Source organism: Carassius gibelio, chromosome A3 (genome assembly GCF_023724105.1).
Source record: "Carassius gibelio isolate Cgi1373 ecotype wild population from Czech Republic chromosome A3, carGib1.2-hapl.c, whole genome shotgun sequence".
Classification (NCBI taxonomy): Eukaryota; Metazoa; Chordata; class Actinopteri; order Cypriniformes; family Cyprinidae; genus Carassius; species Carassius gibelio.
In genome coordinates, this window is record NC_068373.1 from 17792559 (window position 1) to 17818219 (window position 25661).

Here is a 25661-nt window from a genome sequence, read left to right on the forward strand (position 1 = left end):
AGTAATAGCAGCAATTGTCAATTAAAGTGTATAATAAACATACGTTTTTCATTATATAGTACTCATTTATTTTTTATTGTATAGTGTACATATTTTAAATGTGATTGTAAATAAAAATTTAAATATGAATGTAGTCTTATATATTTATATCATAACCTGCGCGACCCCATCGGTGATTTTCTTTGATTACGTTTGCAGGGCGTTTCAAATGAGCGGTTATTGTCAGTGAAGTCCACTTCAACTGAAATACCGTGCTCAGGGAGTAGGGAGCAGTGAACACTGCTTAGGGACCCTGTCGAATGGAACGCACCTTATGAAAGTTCCTAACTGGCCAGTACGAAAACTAACTGGCCAGTACGTTGACGCTGCACGTTTACAATTGGCTGAAATGTTAGACCCCACCCGAGGGGCGGGACATTCTCATACTTTGCTAGGTTTTGATTGGTTCTTCGACAGACCGGGAACACACTTGTACCGATTGATAGGTCTGAACTGTCTCTGGTCTGAACCGTCACCGTCCGGCATGGAAATGTCACTCAAACATCGTTTTAGAAACAACGGCTAAAGGAGATGCTTTCACAGCCTCACCGCACGTTTCCCCTCAAACGATTTTAGGTTAGTGTGCAGTTTTTGTCATTTACATCTGAAGTACAAGATAGTAAAATTCCCTTTTAATTCGATGAATTTGACGGGTTTGTGCGCAGATAACAGCGTAGCTCAGTTAGCCGTTTTTTACGTCGACGACGTAACGTTACACAAAACCACACCAGTGTCTGGAAACTTATATTTCTAATAAAGCGGCTGCTGAGCAACATAATTAATGACTGTAACTCCCCAATATTTAATATGGTTTCGTCTTTTGTGTTTTGAGAATTTAGCTGGGCATCTGTTTGACTGCGGTTATAGTTTGTTTTTCTGCTGAAGTGTGTGTGAGATACGAGGCTGTTTGATCTTTTCTCGGTACAGCAGAGCTGAATGCACGGCTAGCTATAACCACTGATATATATAGATCAGTGGCTATAACACATTAAAAAGACGAGGAAATTTGTAATACTTCTGTTCTACACTAAGTTTGGTCTTCAGGCAAAATACTAGAAAACAAATTCCACCGATTTTCAGCGCAGTGCTGCCTGTTAGGAAAGACTGTTAGTGAGCTCAACGATTTGATGAGTAAACGTTAGTTTGCAAGTTAATTTTTTTTTTTCGCGAGTTACTATCAATAAATGTGTGGCCCTGACAACAGAACTGCAATATTATTTTCTCACCGTACACGGCATCACTGTGATATGGAGTTAGAATTGTGTCTTTATTACATGCGAGAAAATAAAAGATCTGAGAGAAAAAAAAAAGTTTGAGAGAAAAAGTTATCACACTGATAGCAAAAAAACATTTCATGAGAGAAAAAAGAATATTTGAGAGAAAAAGTTTTCATGCCAATAGCAAAAAATAATAATATTTGAGACTAAAAAAAGTTTTGAGAGAAAGTATTTTCTCATAGAACATAAAAAAATATACATTTGAAATTTTTTTAATTATTTCTGAGAAAAAAAATCTCTCTCAAAATACTTTGAAAAAAACTCTCAAATATATATTTTTTGCTATCAGTGTGAAAATATTTTCTCTCTAAAAAAAAGTGTTTCTCTCGAAACGCTTTTCTTTGCTCTTGATGCAATTTCTTGCTCTTGTGTCAGGATTTTGCTTTCACTGTGAGAATTGTGTCATGGGCGGGGCCACGTTCCTATTGGCCAGTCGGGTGAGCATCGTCTTGTCTTGGGAGTCGAACTGAATCATTACACCATTGTTCGGTTCACCTGCATAGATGCCGCCTCTGCCTTATGGCTGGTTAAGTTGAGCACGGACACTACAATGTTTGGGTAAGATGATGACACACTGCTGGCTGAGCAAGTTCAGTATCACTGAAGATGAAACATTAAAAAATAGCACTCATATTCATGAATTTATGTGTATTATATTATTTGCTTGCTAATCGCCAGTGCTTTAAGTGGCCCAAAAGAGGTGCCGGTACTCTATTATAGCATATATATATATATATATATATATATATATATATATATATATATATATATATATATATATATATATATATATATATATATGTTTTTTTATGACTCCCCTCATCCCCATTGTAAAAAGAAAAAAACTTAAAAAAAACAATGACAGTTGTAACAGTGCATAAATCAGACCTTAACTCTAATGAGCTTAAACTTATTTTTGTTCACAGTGCCCGAACTGTCAATCACTCCTGTACGCGTGCATCACTGACTGTCCTCATCGCAGCTGCAGCAACTTGCGCTCTCTTCATCAAGCTTTAAAACAAAAAGGGGACAAAACGGTCGTATTGTCTTCGTGCATATGGATTAATTAGATAAATAAATAAATAAATTCGTGCCTAGCCGCCTACGGTATTTTTGTTTAGAACTTAGAGAAAAGATGCTGCAGCCAATGAGCAGCCGGTGGGAGCTGATTGAAGGACGACTCAACCTCCGCAGACAGTTTTCAATGTTTATCAGACAATAACTACTCAAGATTTTGCTTTAGTATAATTTTCGGGACAATTAGGGCCAGATTCGGGATTCTGGACAACAGTTTAGATTTCGGGACTGTCCCGAATTTTTCGGGATGTCTGGTCACCCTTCCTGAAAGAGCTGCTGCATTACTTCATTAGCTTGCGTCTGCCCTGCAGATATAACACACAGACTTGGTAAAGAGTCAGCAAGCGAGTCATCTGATTCTGACCGTGCTGTTCTTATAATAATCAGAGTCTGAAGCCAGGAAAGCATCAGTGTTGTTCACTGACTTTGAATATCACAGAACTGAGCGAGCGCGTGTCACACGTTATCTCCGGCCACGCTGAGTTGTAAATGACAGCGGGAAAAGCGACGCAATCGCATGCGCTTTCATAAGTGAAACTCAAGGGTTTATGGGTAATGTAGTCTCCGCTCTCGGTGAGACGAATTAGGAAGCTTGCATTGTGAAGGGCGCTCTGAAAGGCGGCAGCGCAGGCTAAAGATTAAAGCCTCTATTGAAACAGATGTCTAAATGAGCGTACCGGTACGTTAAAAGCACGTTCTGGGCGCACGGAGTGGTGGTGGTACGCTCAAGAGCTATATTTGGAAGTGGCGGTACTGAGTACCGGTGTGTACCGGCCCACTTAAAGCACTGCTAATCGCTAGTAAAGCTAACCAGCCATCATGCTAGGTAAACTTGCAAACTCACCTGGCTTATACTATGTTTAAATCAAATGCCAAATTAATGTTTTGATTTAGATAGTTTCACGCCTTATTTAGTGAGTAGTGAGCAGTGATTGATATACCGTTTGAAAGTGTCCCACCTAGTTTTGTTTAAAATAGTCTTTGTATGGTTGTTGCACTACATGTTTAGCTACACTGCATGTATAGCTCGCAAACTCAGCTACACGGGGCTTATTCTAAATATTTTTTACCATCTAGCCGAAGTCTAGAGCTGACAAGGTAAATTGTACGTACCGGTACGCTCATTTAGACATCTGTTTCAATAGAGGCTTTAATCTTTAGCCTTCGCTGCCGCCTTTCAGAGCGCCCTTCACAATGCAAGCTTCATAATTCGTCTTCTTCTTCTTCTTCTTTTCATTTTTTGGCAGATTGCAACCATGACTTTTAAAGGTGCATACCGCCACCTACTGTATCAGAGTATGTAACATGAGCTATATCCATTGGTACTAGTTTATATCAAAAAAAAAAAATAAATAAAAAAAAAAATAAAAAAAAAACACTAAATAAAAATTCTATATCCTATTGTATATCCCTATATTTTTTAGATATTGTATAACTGCTTTCTGTGTATCCTTTACCCCATCTCCTGTTGTGCCTAATAAACCTTCAAGGTTCCACTTCCTTCCTGTCTGACTGATCTTTTGTTTTAGCCTCATCCTCTCATCTCTATATTTCTTACAATATAGCAATACATGTTCTACATCTTCCTTGGACCTACATTCCAAACATTCATCTGATGGACTTTTGCCCATTAAAAACAGTGTTTTATTTAACCCTGTGTGATCAAACCTTAGCCTGGTTAAAACACTCTCCTCTCTTCTGTTACTTCTATTCACACCCTGAGCATTAATAGATTTTTGCAAGCTGTAATATTTCCTTCCACTTTTATCCACATCCCACCTATCCTGCCATTTCTTTAACATTTCTTTTTTAATTATCGCCTTAGCTTCTCCTTTTCCAAGAGGTATATTTATGACATTATTCATCTTAGTTGATTTTTTGGCTATATTGTCTGCTCCCTCATTCCCTTGTACACCTGTGTGGGCAGGTACCCAGCAGAATCTCACATCTATCCGTAGTCTCTGTAATCTAAATAAACTTTGTTGAATTTCTAGCATTAGATCTTCTCTATTAGATTTCATATTTTGAATACTATAAAGAGCTGCTACAGAGTCAACACAACACACCACTCTGTCTGGTTTTACTTCCTCAACCCACTGCAGTCCTACAATAATCGCCATCATCTCTGCCGTGTACACTGATGCCTGATCGGGTAATCTTTTCCCAATGCTTATATTCATTGTTGGTATATATATTCCTATTCCTACCTTGTCCTCTTCATCTTTAGATCCGTCTGTATACATATCTAAATAACTGTAATATTTGTTCCTTATGTACTGACTTGCCATATGTCCTTTCCTACTCTCTTCCCATTCATTTTTTAATTCCAATATATTTAAGTCTATCTCAGTTCTTGGAAATAACCAAATAGGTATATTACTGATAGGTGTAGGGGAGTTAAACCATATATTATTTACTCTATATTCCTCTGACTTAGTCTTTATTACCCATCCAAAACCATTACCTTTAAAAGAACTATACTCCCAACATTCCTGAATAATGCTCTTAGCATGGTTCTCAAACCCACATCCACTTAAGCGACTCCAGTATGTAAGCATGATTTTATCTCTTCTCAGGTCTGAGGGCACTTCTCCTAACTCAACCTGTATTGCTTTAATTGGTGTTGATCTCATTACACCTGCACAGATCCTCAATGCTTTATTACTAACTCTATCTAACTTCAATAAATGGGTTTTAGCTGTTGCTCCATAAACATAACATCCATAATCAATTGTTGCCCTCATTAGAACATAATTCGTCTCACCGAGAGCGGAGACTATATTACCCATAAACCCTTGAGTTTCACTAGTGAAAAGCGCATGCGATTGCGTCGCTTTTCCCGCTGTCATTTACAACTCAGCGTGGCCGGAGATAACGTGTGATACGCGCTCGCTCAGTTCTGTGATATTCAAAGTCAGTGAACAACACTGATGCTTTCCTGGCTTCAGACTCTGATTATTATAAGAACAGCACGGTTAGAATCAGATGACTCGCTTGCTGACTCCTTACCAAGACTGTGTGATATCTTTGCAGGGCAGCCGCAAGCTAATGAAGTAATGCAGCAGCTCTTTCAGGAAGGGTGACCAGACATCCCGAAAAATTCGGGACAGTCCCGAAATCTAAACTGTTGTCCAGAATCCCGAATCTGGCCCTAATTGTCCCGAAAATTATACTAAAGCAAAATCTTGAGTAGTTATTGTCTGATAAACATTGAAAACTGTCTGCGGAGGTTGAGTCGTCCTTCAATCAGCTCCCACCGGCTGCTCATTGGCTGCAGCATCTTTTCTCTAAGTTCTAAACAAAAATACCGTAGGCGGCTAGGCACGAATTTATTTATTTATTTATCTAATTAATCCATATGCACGAAGACAATACGACCGTTTTGTCCCCTTTTTGTTTTAAAGCTTGATGAAGAGAGCGCAAGTTGCTGCAGCTGCGATGAGGACAGTCAGTGATGCACGCGTACAGGAGTGATTGACAGTTCGGGCACTGTGAACAAAAATAAGTTTAAGCTCATTAGAGTTAAGGTCTGATTTACTCACTGTTACAACTGTCATTGTTTTTTTTATGTTTTTTTCTTTTTACAATGGGGATGAGGGGAGTCATAAAAAAAAAACATATATATATATATATATATATATATATATATATATATATATATATATATATATATATATATATATATATATATATATGCTATAATAGAGTACCGGCACCTCTTTTGGGCCACTTAAAGCACTGGCGATTAGCAAGCAAATAATATAATACACATAAATTCATGAATATGAGTGCTATTTTTTAATGTTTCATCTTCAGTGATACTGAACTTGCTCAGCCAGCAGTGTGTCATCATCTTACCCAAACATTGTAGTGTCCGTGCTCAACTTAACCAGCCATAAGGCAGAGGCGGCATCTATGCAGGTGAACCGAACAATGGTGTAATGATTCAGTTCGACTCCCAAGACAAGACGATGCTCACCCGACTGGCCAATAGGAACGTGGCCCCGCCCATGACACAATTCTCACAGTGAAAGCAAAATCCTGACACAAGAGCAAGAAATTGCATCAAGAGCAAAGAAAAGCGTTTCGAGAGAAACACTTTTTTTTAGAGAGAAAATATTTTCACACTGATAGCAAAAAATATATATTTGAGAGTTTTTTTCAAAGTATTTTGAGAGAGATTTTTTTTTCTCAGAAATAATTAAAAAAATTTCAAATGTATATTTTTTTATGTTCTATGAGAAAATACTTTCTCTCAAAACTTTTTTTAGTCTCAAATATTATTATTTTTTGCTATTGGCATGAAAACTTTTTCTCTCAAATATTCTTTTTTCTCTCATGAAATGTTTTTTTGCTATCAGTGTGATAACTTTTTCTCTCAAACTTTTTTTTTTCTCTCAGATCTTTTATTTTCTCGCATGTAATAAAGACACAATTCTAACTCCATACTGTGACAACTGAAAGGGTTTCGATTTCGGTTTGTTGTTGTTGTTGTTGTTGTTGTTACTACTGAATGTGAATAACGGTTCTAATTCTGTTTATAGTATTTTTGTTACGAGACGGTTGTGTTGATTTGTCTGTCCTATTGCTCAGTGAGAGATTGAGAAGTCAGCAGGTGAAATGAAATCTTACACGCTGTTCAGTTCTGGTGTATTCACACACACCTGTTACTACATCATTCTGTGATCGTGAACGAGTACATTTTATAAGATATTTTATATATAGATAGACAGATACCTATAGATAGATAAAAATCAATTCAGAGTTTGAACCCCCACCCCAGCTTACCCCTGAGATTTTAAAATATATATATATATATATATATATATATATATATATATATATATATATAATTTAATTTTACATTTTGATTTAATTAATTATAAGCTTTTCATTAAACTCATAAACCCTTATCCTTTGGTAAACCTTGACATCATTTAATGCGTGTCATGTTGTTAGTAGGCCTAATAACAGATGAAATATATTTTCTTACTCTATATTTTATATATTTTCTTACTCTATATATATTTTCTTAAATCAATGTGATAAACAAGTTTGGTCAAAAGTAATCAAAAAGTAGTCTAATTATATTTCCTAAAATGTGTAATGTAATTACATAACTAAAAATGTATCATGTAATGTTAGTCAGTACTGGATTACAGTCTGTAAGTAATCCGCCCATCTCTCTCTCTCTCTCTCTCTCTCTCTCTCTCTCTCTCTCTCTGTCTATACACACACATGCACGTGACAATATTATTACAATAAGGTTACAATACTACCTACTTCTCACACAGGTACAAAAAATGCAATGTAAATTCATAAAAACTATCATCAAAACATTATTTTGTAATATATATCTTCTTGAGACTTGGCAGAATCAGTCATATTTTTTTTTGACCCTCATGTCATTTCAAACCTTTTTTTAAAATGTTTTAAATTTTATTTTATTTTTTTACACAATGAAAGTCGATGGGCTACGTTGTTATTTGGTTGTTCCACTGAAGAAAGACGGTCATACAGGTACAGGTTTGGAACGATATGAGTGAGAGTAAAATGATAAAATAATTTAACATACTTTTAATAATTAATTCATTAATCACTATCCCTCTAATTATTTAATCAATATTTTGGTTTTTAGTATACTAGGTAATATTGAAGAGCAGATGATAAAGTATTTATCACAGGCATTTATTATTATTTTTTTTAACTTTAAAAAATGTTTAATTTTTTAAGTTAATATGTGGATTTGTAATCATATAATTGGACATGCTTTGCTTATGCATACCTTGTCTTTACTATACACACTGTTTACCCTCAAACTTCAGTTTCAACCCTCAGTATTTATTATTGTATGCAATAGTCAATAGTCTTGAATAGTCAAGTGTTTGTACTAGAGCTGCACGATTAATCGTTAAAAGATCGCGATCTCGATTCAGACACCCTCTCGATCTCATTTCTAAAAGACAACGATTCCCCGAGTCTGTTAAACCTTTGACAAAGTCTTACCGGATCATTCAAATCCGTGCGCGCACTGCCGCTGACACAGAGAGAGCTCTTACCATGTTTGGTTAAGAAACATCTTCACAAACAGTCTTTTCAACTACACAGTATTATATCTGTCTTACAGTCATTTATATTATCACAGAAATACTGGGATAAAGTTCATAGTTTAAATATAAACATTGATGTCTATATGGCAGCGATCAAAATATAACAAATCCCCTTTTGAAAGTACTGCGCTTTAAATAACGTTTGTGTCGATTGCATTGTTTCACCAATAGGTGGCGACAAGTGTCTTAATTTATTTGTCAATGAATTAATTTTTCATTCAAGAGAATCGTTCAAAAACGCTGATTCATCCAGAAATGAAACAAGTGTAGTAGGTTTATGAGTGAGTCGTTGAATCAGTGATCTAAACAACTTTTTCATCATTCTATTATTAAAAAAACTGGGGTTTTAAATATATTATATATACACTACCAGTCAAAAGTTTTTGAACCATAAGATGTGTAATGTTTTTTTAAAGTCTTTTCTGCTCACCAAACTATATTTATCTGATCCAAAGTACAGCAAAAACAGTAAAGTTTTGAAATATTTTTACCATTTAAAATAACTGCTTTCACTTCAATGTATTTTAAAATGTAATTTATTTCTGTGGTGTGCAGCTGTATTTTCAGCATCATTACTCCAGTCTTCAGTGTCAGAATTCATTCTAATATGCTGTTTTGCCGTTCAAAAAAACATTATTATTATTATTATTATTATTATTATGTTGAAAACAGATGAGTAGATTTTTTTCAGGTTTCTTTGATAGAAAGTACAGAAGAACAATAATTGTGTGTAATAGAAATATTTTGTTATAAATGCCTTTGTCACACTTGATCAATTTAAAGAATCCTTGCAAAATAAAATAATTAATTTATATACTTGTGATAATGATAATGTTAATAGTAATAATAATAATAAAGAATCGTAGGAGAATCGTGATCTCTATATGAGATCAAAAAATCGTGATTCTCAATTTATCCAGAATCGTGCAGCCCTAGTTTGTACTGGTTCCTGCTAGGGATATGCAGTTAATGTGAATAACTGTATAATGTAGATATAAATTAACTTATATATTAAAAAAAACAAACTATCATTTAGTTGACCCTATTTTTTTTCTATCCTTTTGTGAATCCTTGTTGAATTCTAGTGACTGGAACTTGTGTTTATTGAAGAAGTGAAGTGGTTAACTAATGCTAATGCTTGTTCCACAGTGATGAGGCTCAGTCAACACAACCTCAGCATTTGAGCTCCTCATCATACAAGATGAAAACCTTATGGTAATTTCATGTTGTTTTTGTCATCCCTCAGCACTCCCTTCACTGTTCTCCTTGTTAACTGCAACACAACTTAATGTGTTACTATTATAAGAGTAATATGAAGGTGTCAGGGAGGGAAGACAGATTAACTGTGGCACACATTTGAAAGACATTCAGAGAAATAAGAAAAATGAAAAAGGGGAGAAGATTGTAGACAGTGGGTTGTGAAGTCAAAAGGGGTGTTTCACCTTATCATTTAGTTCTGCCACTCACTAGTCAACACACTGGATCTGTGATCACATGATTCCAGTAATGCTTGATCTCTACGTGGTGACCGGAGGAGGAACATTTCTCATTGCCCAAACTTTCCTAGTAATTATTACATTGCAGTGTAAGTCATTTATGTTGTTTAACATCAACTAAATATATTTGGAAGCACACAAAAGCAAAAAGTGAACCATAGGTATGGGAAATATGGGAGAAGTCTTTCTATGAAGTTAATTAAATTCACTTACTTTAATATCCGATGTTACTGACTTTTGAGTTTGTTGTTAAAAAAAACACAACCTTTCTTTTTCTCCATGTGAAATATACTTTGTAAAATAATGTATAAGCCTTTTAATATTGATCAGCTATGAACTCTTAGGTGTATGCTTATTTTCTGTTCTTTTTTTTAAATTGCGAGTTTATTTAAAAAAGGTTTAATAGTTAAATTCCTAGTGAATAACTACCATAGCCATAATCCTGAATTGTTCAGCAATAACTGCACACCAGTGAAACTTTGCATGGGTTATGACCTCTCAGTAACTATAAGATTTTAGTAGTTTTATATTATTCTGTCATTTTTAAATGTAATTTTGTTCAGAATACTATAAGGATGAGTAGTTTCTCCATTTAGATACACATTTTTACTTTCATATTTTTATTTTTTTTAATTTATTTTTTTATTCTCTTTTGCTGCAAAATCAGTCTTCAAGTTTTTCTATAATTAATATTTTCTTTGATATTTTAACTTTTTATTATTAATAAAAAAAATGATTGCAAAACCTTTTTGTCTTAATCCATTTCTCTTTTTCTCTTGTTTTCAGACCAGCTCTGGAGTCGAGGCTGAGATGGAGGAGCAATATTCAGAGTGAGAGATGCTGGGTCAGACAGAAAATTAAGATCTGTAACCTTAGCCAGCAAACATGCTTTAAATGTCTTTTGTTTCTTTATTTTAGAGGTGAAAACCACAAGCTGGTATCGGCCTGTATAAGCTCCCAGTTAGGAGATGGCAGCCCCGCAAAGGAGCAAAGCCATGACCAGAAGCCAATGGAGAGGGAGTCCCCAGAGAGCCCTTCAGCAATAAAAAGATGGGAGTTTGGCCCACTTCTACAGTCATTCAAATCCAAGATGGCTAGCTTAACTGAGCTTGTCATGACCCCTGTTCGGCTTTTTAAGCCCAGAGACTCTCTATCCTTGATCACACTTCCTGATAGCCATGAACAGTTGATAGAGTCAAATGCTGAAAAGGCAGAGACTGATAAATGTAGAAATGGATTGTTTCCAAAAAGGCCTTCTTCGGAAAAGGTGCAATGCAGCACTGCTCCAAAACGCAGCAGAGTTGCACAGAGATGGAATTTTTGTACAGTTTCAACAAGTGACAACCTTGAATCAGTATTGGATCATATTCAAATGCACGGCGAGATTTCACCAAATGAAGAAACTCAGATAGACAGTCCTTCAAGCCAGTCACAAACCATCCTTCAGGATGGGACACGTAATGCCAGTCCTTGTAAAGCACAGAGTCCTCACCTCAGGACTAGACCAAATCTGTCCACAGAGAAACTTTTGAATTCTGTAAGTGCCATTTGTGTGTCCGAGCAATCCAATGTTCAAACGGATCCGCTGATCGTTCTGCATCATCTGTCAGGTAAGAGACAGACCCGAAGCACTGACACAGCCTGTGGACATAGTCATGAGTCCTACTTTTCAGAAGAGGAATCAAACCTCTTGAAACCTGAATATAAAAGTAGCACAAACAAAACTTGTGCAAACACGCCCGATGCTGGAGTCTCTTTTAGCGCTTCCTGTGATTTTGATTTGATAGATAAAGACACAAGCACAGTTGGCAGGGAAGACTCTTTTTCACGTATGGCCACAAGGAAAAGCCCTAGAAAGAAACATCTGTCAGGGTTGGCTGGACCCCCTTCCACTGAACTGGCTTCTTTTGTGAAAACAAAAGGATCAAAGACTTTGGAAGTGGGGATGAAGGAATCACAATTAGAAAACAGTACGGAGTGGACACAGCACTTGGCTGAAATATCAGACCCTCCAGAGACCACTACTGTCAGGGAAGTGAAGCCAAAGAGATGCAGAAAAGCTCTTCAGACAAACAAAGACTTGGAGGCCAGGGGGAAATGTGATGTACAGAATGCTAAAGAGAGAAGACCTGCGAGGAATAAAAAGGTAAAAAACAATGGCATCACTCTGGAAGTAAACCAGGACGAAGAAATATTTGTTCAGGTTAGGAAAAAGAGGAGAGGGTTTTCTGCAATGCAACCACTCCAAGACTCAAATGTGTCTGTTGGTACTAATAATGCTGCAGATGGTGAGATGAGAAATTCTGTCAAAACCTCAGATCAAATGGGACAGGATAAGATAAGTCGTTTGAGAAAAAATGTCAAATGTAGGATGTTACTGACCTCTAGCAATGAAGATGATGCCACTGAAACTACATCCTCTCAAAATGGCATACATAATGTCCTGATTGACAAGACAATGAATGCTCCATCAGAACGTCAACCTATGCAGTCACAAGAGCCTGAGGTGACCACTGAAACTCGAAAAACAAGACGGCATCTTAAAAGTACAGGTGTTTTGTTGCAGAGGAGAAACATTCATTTGCCCAAGCACAAGTTTGAGGACTGCGTGACTTCAGTGGTTGATCCAGCAGGGCCTGATAAACCTTCGAAAATAACACTACTGCCGAGTGAACTGTCTGTTGTTGCAGCTGAGAAGCAGGAGACATGTATTTCTGGACTGAAAGCAGAAGAAGAAATACAGGAGATTTTGCCACCTGTTTCAACAGCTCAGGTGGATTCAGAACGAAAACTAAGCAGACCCACAAAGAATTTAATCCGACCAAGAAGAAAAGAAATTTCCGTTGCAAAAAGGATAGGTGCTGTTGGGGGTAACAATGAAGCGGAGAGCATAGAAAAGACAACGGAAGCTGTTCCAGTACTACCGTTTTCAGGTAGCGGTCCCAACCGCCTCCTGCGCAGCTACTCCTGTCCTGAAATCTCGTCCCTAGGATTCAGTGACTGTCATTTCCCCCAGTCCCACACGCATGCCTTAAGCACTACCTCACCCAGCAGAAAGAGCTCACCCACACCACTGCCCATCCACCTTCACTCTCCGTCCAAGCGCACTCGCCGGCACACTGTCTGCAGTGTGGAGATTGAGCGTGAAATTGCCCCTTTGTGTCTCCGTAAGGAGGTGTACCCCTCTTCCCCTTATTCTCCCTCCTCCTCCCTCACAGCCCTTGCCTCGTGTTTTTTGTCCAGTCCTTTAGCGTTCTTGTCTAAAAGCTCAAGCCAAGGGCATAGTTATAGTAGCGCCACCAGCTCTGGCAGTGTTTCAGCTCCCTCCAGTTTTAACACATCATCATCAGCACCGTCCTCTTTCAGTCCCCCCTTTTCTTCCACCCTCCCGTCCTGTCATGCTTTAAACGGCCCCTCCCCTGTCACTCCCAGCCCTGTGACACCTTCCACCTCTGTGTCATCAATCTGCAGGTAATTTATCAAATTCCCAGCCTCTGAATCGGAGTATACTTGATTGTTATTACCTGTTGTTGTATAATCTAGCATGTGGATGATCTCAGATATTTTCCCATAAGATGATGTTATAAAGATGCAAGACATCAGTTAATATCCTACTTTTTCTTCCTTCAAATGTGTTTTCACAAAGTTCTGTGGAAGGAGACAGTCGAGTGCTTCAAATGGAGTGTGAGGAGTCAATAGATGAAGAGAGTTCACACTTTGACCTTAAACTCTCTGCGGCCTTCTCAGAGGAGAAAGCATTATCAGACTCTGAAATCAAGGTGCGGTTTTTCTCTTAGATTTGATTTGTGTATCATGATTTGTGTATGTATCATTTTTCTCAATCCTAATTGCATCTTCCCTCTGTGTAAACAGACCGAGATCAAGGATGGCCAGCGTGGAAAGGTGTCCTCAATTCGTATCCGTAAAAAGATTCCAAAGCCTCAGAATAATCTCACACCTATGGGCCTTCCTAAGGTCATCAGGTGTGTATGCACAGAGAAGGTTATAGGCTCGCTCATATCTATCTGTGTCTGTACTTCATCACAGCAAAGATACATGTCTTGTTTTGTGTTTCACAGAATAAAGAAGAAGGATTTCAGCTTGGAAGAGATCTACACAAATAAAAACTTCAGCAAGCCTCCTGATGGGTGAGACATTTTCCAAATGATTTATTTCTGGAGAATTGAGTTACTCACCCATTTATCATCTTAATAGGGGTTATGCGCACCACACTTCTGTATTATGTTAACCGGGTCTCATCACTTCCGGTTCGAGCATTTTGCATATGCTGTGTTAAATTTGAAGCAGTTTTAGTCAAGATGCCTTCAAAGTAGATACCATTGATGATCATAACTAATGTCCATCACATGCGGACTGATATCTAAATATTTTTTCATTTTATTCTTTTCACTAATATTTGGATATAAAAATTTAATAAAATATCAATAATAAAAATAGCTAGCTAGTTAAACAGATTATCTTAAAAGTCCATAGACATTGCTATAATTTAATACAGTGTTAGCACGTTTTCCAACAAGCGTAAGTGATGAGACATGTTTTCTGGCTTTGATCAGGTGACGTTCAACATATACCAGTATTATTGTTTCTCAATCTATTTATTAATCGAACTGACAGAAGATGGAGGATAAAAATGAAGTTCTTTGCACTCCTTTCAGACTGGTTTCATTTCTTAATTTTATCATCCTTTCTTTATTTGACACTATTTTACCTAACCTTTAGGATTTCTCAGAGACACTGGGGGCAGACAGAATATCCCAATAGCCTAGTTTTAATGCAGCTTTAAAGCTAGCAGTGTGTTCTTGTGCTGCCAAAGTAAAAATGTGGGGTAATGCATAAACTTTCTCAAAGTCCTTTTAGGCAAGTCGTGCCACTTGGCTGCCATCTTGGCAGCTGTTTCAGACTGACAAGACCAGGCTCCTATCTAAATGAATGGGCATAGAGTCAGAACTGCACTTTCACTGGTCACCGGGACATAAAAACTGCATGTATAGAAACAGCAGTAAAATGTGATAAAAATTGCTGAACATTTTTGATGACTTTTCCCCAAAATTGTAGTTATACTTTTACTATGCGTGCGCAAGGGTTCCTCAACTGTGCACATACGTCAGTGGAACCAGACGATAGGCTTAAATGTTTCCCGGCTTGACTGTTAAAAGCAGAGTATTGGCTTTCCAGCGGGAGGGGCGGGACATGTGCATCCAACCGCCATCTTCGCCGTTACAGGTTTTCCTTATATAGTTGTATTGAGGATTGAGGAAGTGGCATGTCTCTTATAAATTGTCTCTGGCTTTATCTTCTTCTGTTTAACTATGCTAATTATTTAAGTTTTACTTCATGCTATATATCACAGTTTGATATGCATATCACCAGTGACTTAATATATATTTTTGAACTTGAGAAGTTTCTGTCCCTTCATTCAACTGAAAAAAAAAAACATATGAATCAAACGATTTACTCTTAAGTCTTGTGAAGAGATTTGATCGCTCTATATGTTGAATAGATTTTAGGCTTTCAATCTAAACAGTGATCAATGCACATATATGGACCATATTACATATGGTAAACAAGGAAGCTCAAACATTTGTGCAAGACACACGAGAACCAATGACATTCGTTCTTTCATGTAACAATCACAATTTGTGTTTCTGTGTGTAATGATGATGATGTGTGATGTGCTCTATGTATGTGTGTTGTGAATAAATCCTAAAATAAACCTGTTCATCAAACAGTGTTCGCATCTCTTTACAAGACTTGGATTAAACGGCACAATTCATATGGATTCATTTTATGACACCTTTATGATCTATTTTGTTTTTGTTACCTGGACTTTCAGTTGAGGGACAGAAATCTCTCAAGTCTCATTAAAAATATCTTCATCTGTGTTTCAAGTCTTATGGGTTTGGAACAATATGAAATTGAGTAAATGATGACAGAATTTTCATATTTATGTGAACTATCGCATGCAGTTAGGTTTTGAGATTTCAGCGGGGTGTTTTCTTTCTCTTTTGAACTCTGATCAATGAAGTGACTTTTACAAATTCTTTTCAGACGTTTGGAAACCATATTTGAGGTGCCTCTTCACCGGCGTGATGGCTCTCAGGCTGTCCTGGGCCAAAAAAAGGTGAAGCGCTTTGTCGAATTCCCTGAATTGGGTGTTGCCAGGAAGCCCAAGAAACCTCTGGTTGGTGTACTGGCGGGGGGCGGAGCCCAGAGGAACGCTGGGTTCAGTAGAACCAGACGAGGGGTCGGGGTCTCTTCCAGAGCGGAGGATGGCCTCACCCTGCAGCAGATGGAGTCCCTCCTTTGCTCCAAGCTTCAGGAGTTGGACACCTGGATGGCACTGCAGCAGGTTTTGGGATGAGGCAGAGCTCTTAATTGTTCTGTCCCCAACAATGGCCTTTGTGTGTATTCTGTTAAAATGAACTGTAAATTTGTCAAAGTAGCAATAAATAGACTTGCAGAAGCTGTAACATGTTTTTGATTACTTATGTTATGTATATCTGATGTGACCAGCAACAACTCCGTTTTGTATTTTTATAAGCATTCAAATAAAGTACTTGTTTACAATAATCAGTGGCATACGTTTAAGATATCTCTAATTCCTCACAAAGTAAGAGTCACCAGGTCACTATTAAACATTCCTCTCTCAGTATATTCCTCTTTTAAAACACTTCTTTGGTTTAAATGAATGCCTTATTAATACACTCCCAGGATGGCCTGTGCGTTTCATTATAAGGGAGACTGCACAAAGGCGTTAGAAGTGACAGCACTGAATACAGGAGTTACCAGAGAGATGAAAGTTTGCATTGTTCAGTTTGAAATTATGCTTTATACTTGGGTTCTCATCTAGAAGATTAATGCATTCTGTGCTTTTACTCGGGCACTCCAAATCTAGTCCATTCACTTAATTTAGGCTTTTGTTCATCTTTGATGTAGTGATTTATAATACTGTTTGTGATGTTTGAACATGTTGAATGATGAGTATATATACTTGTTTGATAGATGTCTGCATTCTGTATTTATAATAGAATCGGATTGAACTATTTTGTATTTTAGTGTTTTGTCGAGTTGTAAGAAGTTCACAATGAGCAGCTGCGTTTTGACTGACACATTTTATTACAAAGCCTGAAATACATGCGTGTACAAAACATCAGAAGCACAAAGTATTGAAACAGTACGACTTATTCACAAAAACAGAATGTTAATAATGTAACCACATCCATATCTCACCATTTGAATGTTATGCTCTCTGTGAGTGTCTCAGTGTTTCATTTCCAATTGGCATTAAGAGCATAAATAAAATCAGCTTGCTGAAGTGTAGAAGTAGCTTCTGTCTGGACAGTGCTGATGGTTTTATGCATGGCTCCATCTCATGCATGTAACAAATTCCTGAAAGTTGCTGTACCATTTATAACTACCTGCATTGGCTTAATTGACTTAATCCAATTATATTCTAGGTAGGAAGCTGTGAACCTTTGATCCAGCACCTCTCAAAACACACAGTGAATGTAAATAATGACCATTATTGAATAACTTATTGCCATCAGTTTACATTTTTGGATGGTCTAGATTTCCAATGTGAGCGATGAAAGAGTCTTTTTCTGCTCTCTCAGAGTTCATTACATACTTAACTGTAGAAAAGCTTCTTCAGTGTCAATCTATGAAGGTTAAAACATAGGACAGAAATCCCAGCAGCAATGGAAAGATGAGAATTAAAATTACCCAGACTACAATGGAGCCAATACCCCATTTACACGCCTTTTTTGAGTATTTCTTAACCATCTCTCGTGTTTCTGGACTATCTTCATTTTGAAGTTTTTTTCTTGTCTCTCGGGCCTGGGGAAAAAATGAAAAAAGGTGTCAGATTTCAACTTTTTAGATTCTTAGATTATGTTAGTGCATGTTCTTAAGTTTCATGGTACGCTTTTGTTTCATTGCGTCTCGTCTTTGCCAACAGTATCTATTTTACTGGCAACAGATCTTAGCTGAGAGTCTTTGACGTTATGTAGGATAAGTATATAAGATAAGAACAAACAAAACTGTTAATAATTAAATAAGCTTCTCAGGAAGTGTTTATTTTCATTTCACACCTTGAGTTTGTCTGCAATCAGAACTTTGATTGCATGGGTGGGTTACTAAATTAAAACAATTCCTATTTAAGTTTAAAAAGGAGTTTCATTTTACATCGAGCGAAGTACTTATTGCAATATTAGTGCTGTAATACAATTGTACTGCACTGATATTTCAATAATATTAATCGTAGTTACCTTGACTGAGTACATAAAGGACATAATTCCAAGACAGGAAAGGCCACATATGATGCTGCAAATGGCTAATTTGCGATGGTCTTTGTCCGTACAGATGTCCTGACAGAGGACACTGCACACATTAGCCCTCGGCTCAGGCTGTTCAAGTAAAGCATCCTCAACTCTCACTTCTTGTAGTTCGTTCTCACACATTTCTGTTCAAAGTAACAGATATCAGTGTAAATATAGGGGAGTCAGCATGGACGTAACGGCACATCACTGTATTTTGATGAATTTGCAGTGTACTTTATACTACAATGGATACAGTAGAGTTCAAGTTCTGTCTGAATCAAGTTTTAAATATCTACCAGTGAATTTGTGAGCCACGCATTTGGCAGCTGGTTTAACTGGTTCCTTAAAGTGATTTAAAAAAAAAAAAATCATAATAAATGTAATAAAAGATTTATATATATATTTTATATATATATATATATATATACCAAAAGTGCAAGAATAAATGTATATTAGAACAATATAAAAGGGGTTTTCCAACACCCTCTTAAAGCCTTTAAGGTGAAGTTAGTATCTATTATCTCTTATTGTGCCGGGGCTTGAAAAACAGGTATGAACAGAGACAGTTATACTGACAGTAGCTGGCATCAGTGATTACAGATCTCACTTGATAGTTCTGGTTAAACTATCATTATAAATCGAAATCTCAGCAACGTAAAGACTGCCTCCAGAAAGAAGGCAATCTTTCTAAAGGAAGCAGCGAATCAAAAACATGCCAGTTGAAACTAAAGATCTCAGTACTTACAGACTTGCCCAGACTTGATCTTGAGGGAAGAAGGTTCCAAAATTCCTCAGTTTCACCAGAAATCCTAAATACGTCTGATGTTTTGTCTTGGGGAAAAATAAAAAAATGGCTAGTGTACTGTACTCTGCTAATAACTCTTTCAGATATGTAGTGACAGAAGTTCTAGTGTCCTTCCACAAAGATGTCACATGTCGTTGTCACTACTTGACTCGTGAAAACTTCCTATCCAAACTTCTTCTCACTGTCAGTTATCTGTTAAATATGAAGTACAGCTTCATCAGCTCCAGTTTCGACCTTTGAGGAGGCAGACAGAGTGAGAAAGAAATGCTTTACAACACTGACAGAATGAAACACCACACCTCCAACACTTTCTTTTACGTCGCCTCCCACTTTTTTCTTATCCATTCACATTCTTTAGGTCTTACGTTTATCTGTATTTACCACACCTTGTTGCCCCGTGAATCATGAATAGCTTTTGCAGACTTTGTAACACAGAAGCTTTGACTTCATGACACTATTATATTACTCATTTTCTCCGTCACAGTTTCTGTCTTGCTTTATTTATGCAATCACAATCTCATAAGAATCTAGTTTGTGAGAAGTAAGCCGAGGTCCCTTCAGGGCTTGTGTCTGTAAACAGAGATTGCATCTGTTAGATCTCTTAATTGTATATAAGTGTTGGACAGCTGCGTTATTTACAGACTGCCGTGTTTCATGAATATCATTTGACAGATTAAGGACTGTTTCTGATTTTCTTTCTTTTGAAAAAACATTAAGCCTGGTGATTATTTTAAATGGAGAAAAAAACAATTTCATTAGTTAGATTTCAGAGGTTTAGATTCAGCTGCCATGTTCAAGGCCATGTGCAGGTATCACTTGATACATCAACTAATTTACATCCCACGTGTCTAAATATGGAGAATATGTTTTTTATTCTCTCTCTAGAATGAAAAAGATTTATTTACATCAGTGGTTTTCATCCTTACTGATTCCAAGTTTCCAAGTTTTATTCACTTGATGAGAATAAAAAAAACATGCTAGTGGAACATGATCATTTTTTTAAGAGCTGGGCATACATACTAATACTAATATATATATATATATTAAATGTCCATGGAATTTTAAGATTTGATTCATTTTATATGACTTGCTCAATTCTAAAAAAAGAGCTTTTTTATAATTGGACTATTTCACATCTACATTATGTAATAAAATAATATTTTTGTTGTTGTTTTAGCTTATTTTAATTCTTTATTTAAATTATTTTAAGTCATCTTGAGAAGTTTACTGGGGCCCTCTGGTTCAAGCTAGCTAATAAAGAACTAATAAAAGCAGCTGTAATACATAGTACAATTGAGTTTGTGCTGTGGCAATCTTTTGACATACCTCATAGCACTTCACCTTCTGCTAGAATGATTGCCACTTATCCAAAGAATCACACACACACACACACACACACACACACACATGCTTTTTTTTTTTGTGAAAAGTGGGGACATCCCATAGGTGTAATGGTTGTTATACTGTACAAACTGTATATTCTATCGCCCTTCACCAACCCTAAACCTAACCCTCACAAGAAACTTTGTGCATTTTTACTTTCTCAAAAAAACTCATTCTGTATGATTTATAAGTGTTTTGAAAAATGGGGACATGGGTTATGTCCTGATAAGTCACCCTCTCCTTGTAATACCTGTGTCTTACCCATGTCATTATACAGAGTTGTGTCCTGATATGTCACAAAAACAAGAGCACACACACACACACATACACACAGGCTTGTGAAGGTCAACTATTCTGGGATATTAACAGCCAGACAGACTCTGAGGTCAGGAGAGGCCAGACATCTTAAGAAACAAACACTGATCAATTCTCTCCAACTTGTTTTCCTTGTTAATTTAATTAAAATAAAGAAAGAAGAAAAATAACAGCTGCATGAATTTATAAAGAACAACATATTCATTTACAAACAAAATTAATCAAAATGTAATATTTACAAAAATATTTAAATAAATCATTGTGTATGACATAACCAGGTAAATGAGGAAATTAAGAGATTACTACAGGCTTTATAGACAGTCATACACAGAGAATCTGTGTATTTAATTGAATAACAACTAACAAAAACAGTAATATAACACATAGGCTATATAGAGAGGATCACAGTGTTTTTAACTATTCTAAATTACATTCATTATAGCATCAAAAAAGAAGGAGAAAAAACTACAGGGGATAACTTACAAGTAATTTCCATAAGAAAAGGATTCACCAATCCTATATATCCTGTTTGCTTTTCTTTTGATTGAATCACTCAAATTAAACATTTTACAGTAGCCAGGGGGTGAACACAAAGAAAAAGTAATACAAAATTACAATGGGAAAAAAAATACATAAAAATATGGAAATGTTTACATACATAATACACTTAATAGCTTTCTTGTTTATCATATTGTAAATAGATTTTAGCTATTGCTTAATTCTGATTTCAGATAGGGGGAGTTATTTGGGTTCGGGCTATGCTCCGGACCCCTTCCCCAGGACAGACCGCCAAAATATGCCTACTATTCTTGTGAACTTTATTTGTGATTAAATATTTATGAGGTAATTTCCAGATTTTATGCCATATCAAACCATCAACACATCTGTTCCAGAAAGTTACAACAGGAGGTCTAGACACGACATCTCTTTGAAAAAGGGGCCGAACCTGTCGATTATTGTGTTTAATTTAGTGGAAATTGCAGCCCCTCATTTCCCTCCTTTTTCACTCTTAATTGTCTGCATTGCTGTAATATTTAAGGTAAAATCTCACCAGCATCTTCCTCTAAATCTGAAATCAGCTTGACAGTAAATATCTATGCATATTCCTCTATTTCTGTCATCCCAGTCCATTGTAGGAGTTGCCGGTGGAGCAACAAGAGCTGCCTTAACTGTCCATCAAGCTCGCAGAATCTACATGGCTGATATCTCCACCAAAGATGGGAGCCAGGTTTTTACACTTACTCTCATATGCTCCTCATGTGTCCGTGGTTTCAGGTATCAGTGTATCATTTCTCTGATTTTTTTTTTTTCCTGACAAGGAAACCCTGGAGAACCTGGCAGGACTGCGGGTCAGCCTTGCACTCATCCCGCTTGTAACAGATAACCCATCCTCTTTGCAGCACTTAGAAAGAAGGACCGTTCCCATAAAGTTGGGTGTGAAGCTTGGAGACATTGTTCAAGAGTGTGTTTATCTGCTCTTATTTTCATTCATTAAATCAAAACGTGTTGTTGTGAAAACAGTATTGAATATTAAAATGATTTATTTTGACTTAAAGGCCATCTGCAGCTGGCATTGAACAACAGCAAACCGTATCTCATTGGAATCAAAAATGGTACGAAAAACTCCCCAATCCTGCTTTATAAACAGACGTTAGACATAATAACATGATCTGAAAAGATATTGGGGAATTTATGCCTAGCTATTACTCCGACAGAACAGCACTGACACATTTATGAGCTGCATTGTTTACCAGGTACAGTCTGTGTTTTTCTGGGAAGCGATGCTTCAGTGCATGATGAAATCATGGCAGCATGTCAGGCCTTGTGTCTTCGTGCTGTGCTGCAGGATGTGTCCTCTCTGAGTGAAGCACTCAAGCAGCTCTCATACACTAAGGGTAAGCAATTGTTAAATTATGGTAAAAGAAAGACCTTGATTTCATATTTATCTTTAGATGTGTTGTACTGGTTACGCTTGCTTATCAGGGGATGGTAGCCTCTGTCAGGTTAGACACCATGTTAATATTAACAAAGATGAAAGCAAGGCTGTCTTTAAGGGTAGCAGTTTTGTCAGCTGAATTGTCAGTATGTTTTTAAACAACAGCACAAACCCTCAAATGCACTGTTCTTCTGTCCCTCACAGCCTTGTTTTCACTTCTGTCAAAAATGAACTATGGCGCCACCCTTGGGTCTCTGACACGGTTTTATTTTCCAAACCCATGGGAGTTAGTTTCACAGAGTCATAAGACATTTTTCAGACATTCCTAAAAGTTATAGGTATATTATACCATTAAATTTTTCATTGAAAGACAAAAAAAATATTTTTTTGTAACTTTTGTTTGTCAGAACTGGATCAAGCAAAGTGGCAAACAGACTGGACACTATTGGACTGGAATGAATGGCGTGTGGAATGGAGCAAAAAGAGAAGCTGAAGTGAATTATGAAAGAAGTGGATTATGGATGTTTTGGTTTCCACTGGTATTCACTTTGAAAAATCTGTCAGTTTTAAATGATTTGCAAGAGCTCAGCTGCACAGCTGAAAGAGTGCAGATTTATACACTTTACACACACACACACACACACAAAAACATTGCTTTAAATACAACATTCAAAACAAGAATTTTCCCACAAATCATGTACTTTCATTTGAAATATTTTTGATAATACAGTATGCATTTATCAGATTTCAAATACATCATGGATATTGGAAACAGCTGGCAACATATATCAAAAGTGGGAGACAACAGTCTCAATGGACTAAGTGACTATAAAGTTTTTTTTCAGATATGAATAAGCAATGATTTTGTTGGAGGATCCAAAGTCAACATGTTAAGATAACTGCTGCTCAGAGCACTGCTCCATAATGAACCTTCCTCAAGTGTCTTCTGAGGTTCTCTGTTCGGTTGAATCTCCGTCCACAGAGCGAACAGTTATATGGCCGTTCTCCTGTATGAATGCGCTCGTGCTTTTTCAGATCTGCTAAACGACTGAACCTGAACTTGCAGCACTTGCACACAAAAGGTCTCTCGTTTGAATGGCACACAAAGTGTGCTCCGAGGCTGGAGGGCGTCGCAAACGTCTTACCGCACACGTGGCAGCTGTGCAGGATCTCCCTGCTCTCACTGACACTGGGAGTGGTGTGAATGCCCCCCGATTGGACCATATTCTCTACCCGTGACCTAAGAATGTGTTTGGAAGCAGAATTGAGTAAATTACTAGGTTGGTTATAATGGACAACGTTGTTGAAAAAAGAAGAATCAGGCAGCTGGTTGTGTTCATTTGCTTGAGGAACATCTTGCACAGGAAGCACAGGAGCTTGTGTTGTCACATTGTCTGTCTCTTCTGTACCAGAACGTGCCAGAGGCTCTGGTTTAGATTCCTCTTTGATTCTGTTTGAGTTCAGTGGTGACTGAGCGCTGCTGGCTGCTGGACTCTCTCTGCTGCCAGGTAAAGGCTTTGGGTTTCTTCTTGGAGGGCTACTCTTTACTCTGGAGAGGGGTCTTTGGTTCTTTAAAGAATAGTCACAGGGTCCTTGCAGAGAATGATGTCTGTTGTCTGCATTAATCTCATCTAAAACCAGCTTTATATGAACAGGACTGTCACTCAGACATTGTGGCTGCTCTGGCTGCTTGCTCACAGTTGAATCTCCATGATAAATTAGATCTTCCTGCGCATGATCCTCCCCTGAACACGGCTCATCAATGGGAAAGGGGACTTTCAGGACTTCATCTAAAAATATAAAAAAAGATGATTGAAAACGTTTACATATAAGTAAGCAGACAACTTATTCTATAACTACAAGCTCTTGGTAATCTCACTGGAATCCCCAGTCGTCCTATCCTGGAGTTCTCTGAGCTTCTGCTGGAGGTTCTGATTCTCCAGGCGCGCTCTGGCAGACTCTTTCTGATACTCGAACACAGCCTGACCCATGAGCTGCAACGCTTCCTGCACAGCAGCAGTGAGGAGCTCAGCTACATTCGTGACGAGGAACTCCATCTGGGACATTTTGATGGGACCTGCTCAAAAAGAAAACAAGCTTCTGTTATTATTTAGTTAACCTGATTTTGTTCCAAACCTGATTCATTTTCTTTCTTCATAAAATAAAACATTCTGAGAAATCTGTCATTGTTTTGTCCATTGTCCGTACACTGAAAATCAAAGGTCACCAAAACACCAACGAAGCATAGTGTGTTCCACAGAAGAAAGGTTTGGAAAGACATGTCGGTGAGTAAATAATGACAGAATGTTCACTTTTGGGTGAACTCTCTCTTTAATGAAATGCGATGTTGTGCACATGACTGCATCTTATCATAACGATGAATATAATAATACAGTGACTAAATTAATTACATTTCATTTCTAAAAAACTTAGGTTAACCGTGTCTTAATGTGACGTGCATTTTAACAAACCCCTCTTTGCGCGCTGGTCACTCAACACATTTTATAATTATTATTATTATTATTTCTAATAAAAATTAATGTTTGGGATTGCATTATAATTATATCACAATTAAAATGCCACAATAACACCTACCTCTCTGTTCTCAACCACAAAGACAATATAATGAAACTGTAATCTCAACAAAGCACACTGTGAACTAACGTCCGTAAAATAAGAGGTTTCTCATGATACTTGTATCTTCATGCTGGACTGTAAATAGTCGTTTTTCTTTCAGGAAATGTCAAGGGTGACTTGTCATCATGACGTTTCTAGTGGGCGTGTTGTGGAAACGCATGTTGGTGACGTACTACTTCCTTTGCTACGCGTGACCTGCTTCCTGTGTACGCTGCCAAATATTCATTTGCGCATGAACTGTTTACAA

General features: G+C 37.2%; 2 protein-coding genes and 1 long non-coding RNA gene across 4 annotated transcripts; 1 reads left to right on the forward strand and 2 right to left on the reverse strand.

The window, feature by feature from the left end:
• Positions 1-449: 449 nt before the first annotated feature.
• Positions 450-16490, forward strand: LOC127950250 (uncharacterized). 2 transcript variants are annotated; one of them, XM_052547296.1, is made up of 8 exons: positions 450-615; positions 9653-9718; positions 10786-10829; positions 10918-13470; positions 13646-13778; positions 13873-13982; positions 14079-14147; positions 16069-16490. In XM_052547296.1, exons 2-8 carry the CDS (start codon positions 9716-9718, stop codon positions 16379-16381), a joined length of 3225 nt encoding a protein of 1074 aa, XP_052403256.1. In that variant the 5' UTR covers positions 450-615; positions 9653-9715; the 3' UTR covers positions 16382-16490. The 2 variants fall into 2 exon arrangements, with proteins under 2 accessions (XP_052403256.1, XP_052403257.1); XM_052547297.1 differs by lacking the exon at positions 9653-9718 and having other exon boundaries at positions 473-615.
• Positions 16491-17113: 623 nt separating this feature from the next.
• LOC127950406 (uncharacterized) lies at positions 17114-19414 on the reverse strand. The gene is made up of 3 exons (XR_008152461.1): positions 19084-19414; positions 18288-18481; positions 17114-17856 (listed from the first exon to the last, which is right to left on the reverse strand). It is a non-coding gene; the product is annotated as an uncharacterized LOC127950406 (long non-coding RNA).
• Positions 19415-22364: 2950 nt separating this feature from the next.
• Positions 22365-25587, reverse strand: LOC127950380 (zinc finger protein 524). Its single transcript, XM_052547393.1, has 3 exons — positions 25373-25587; positions 24657-24854; positions 22365-24567 (listed from the first exon to the last, which is right to left on the reverse strand). Exons 2-3 carry the CDS (start codon positions 24841-24843, stop codon positions 23684-23686), a joined length of 1071 nt encoding a protein of 356 aa, XP_052403353.1. The 5' UTR covers positions 24844-24854; positions 25373-25587; the 3' UTR covers positions 22365-23683.
• Between the last annotated feature and the right edge of the window lie 74 nt (positions 25588-25661).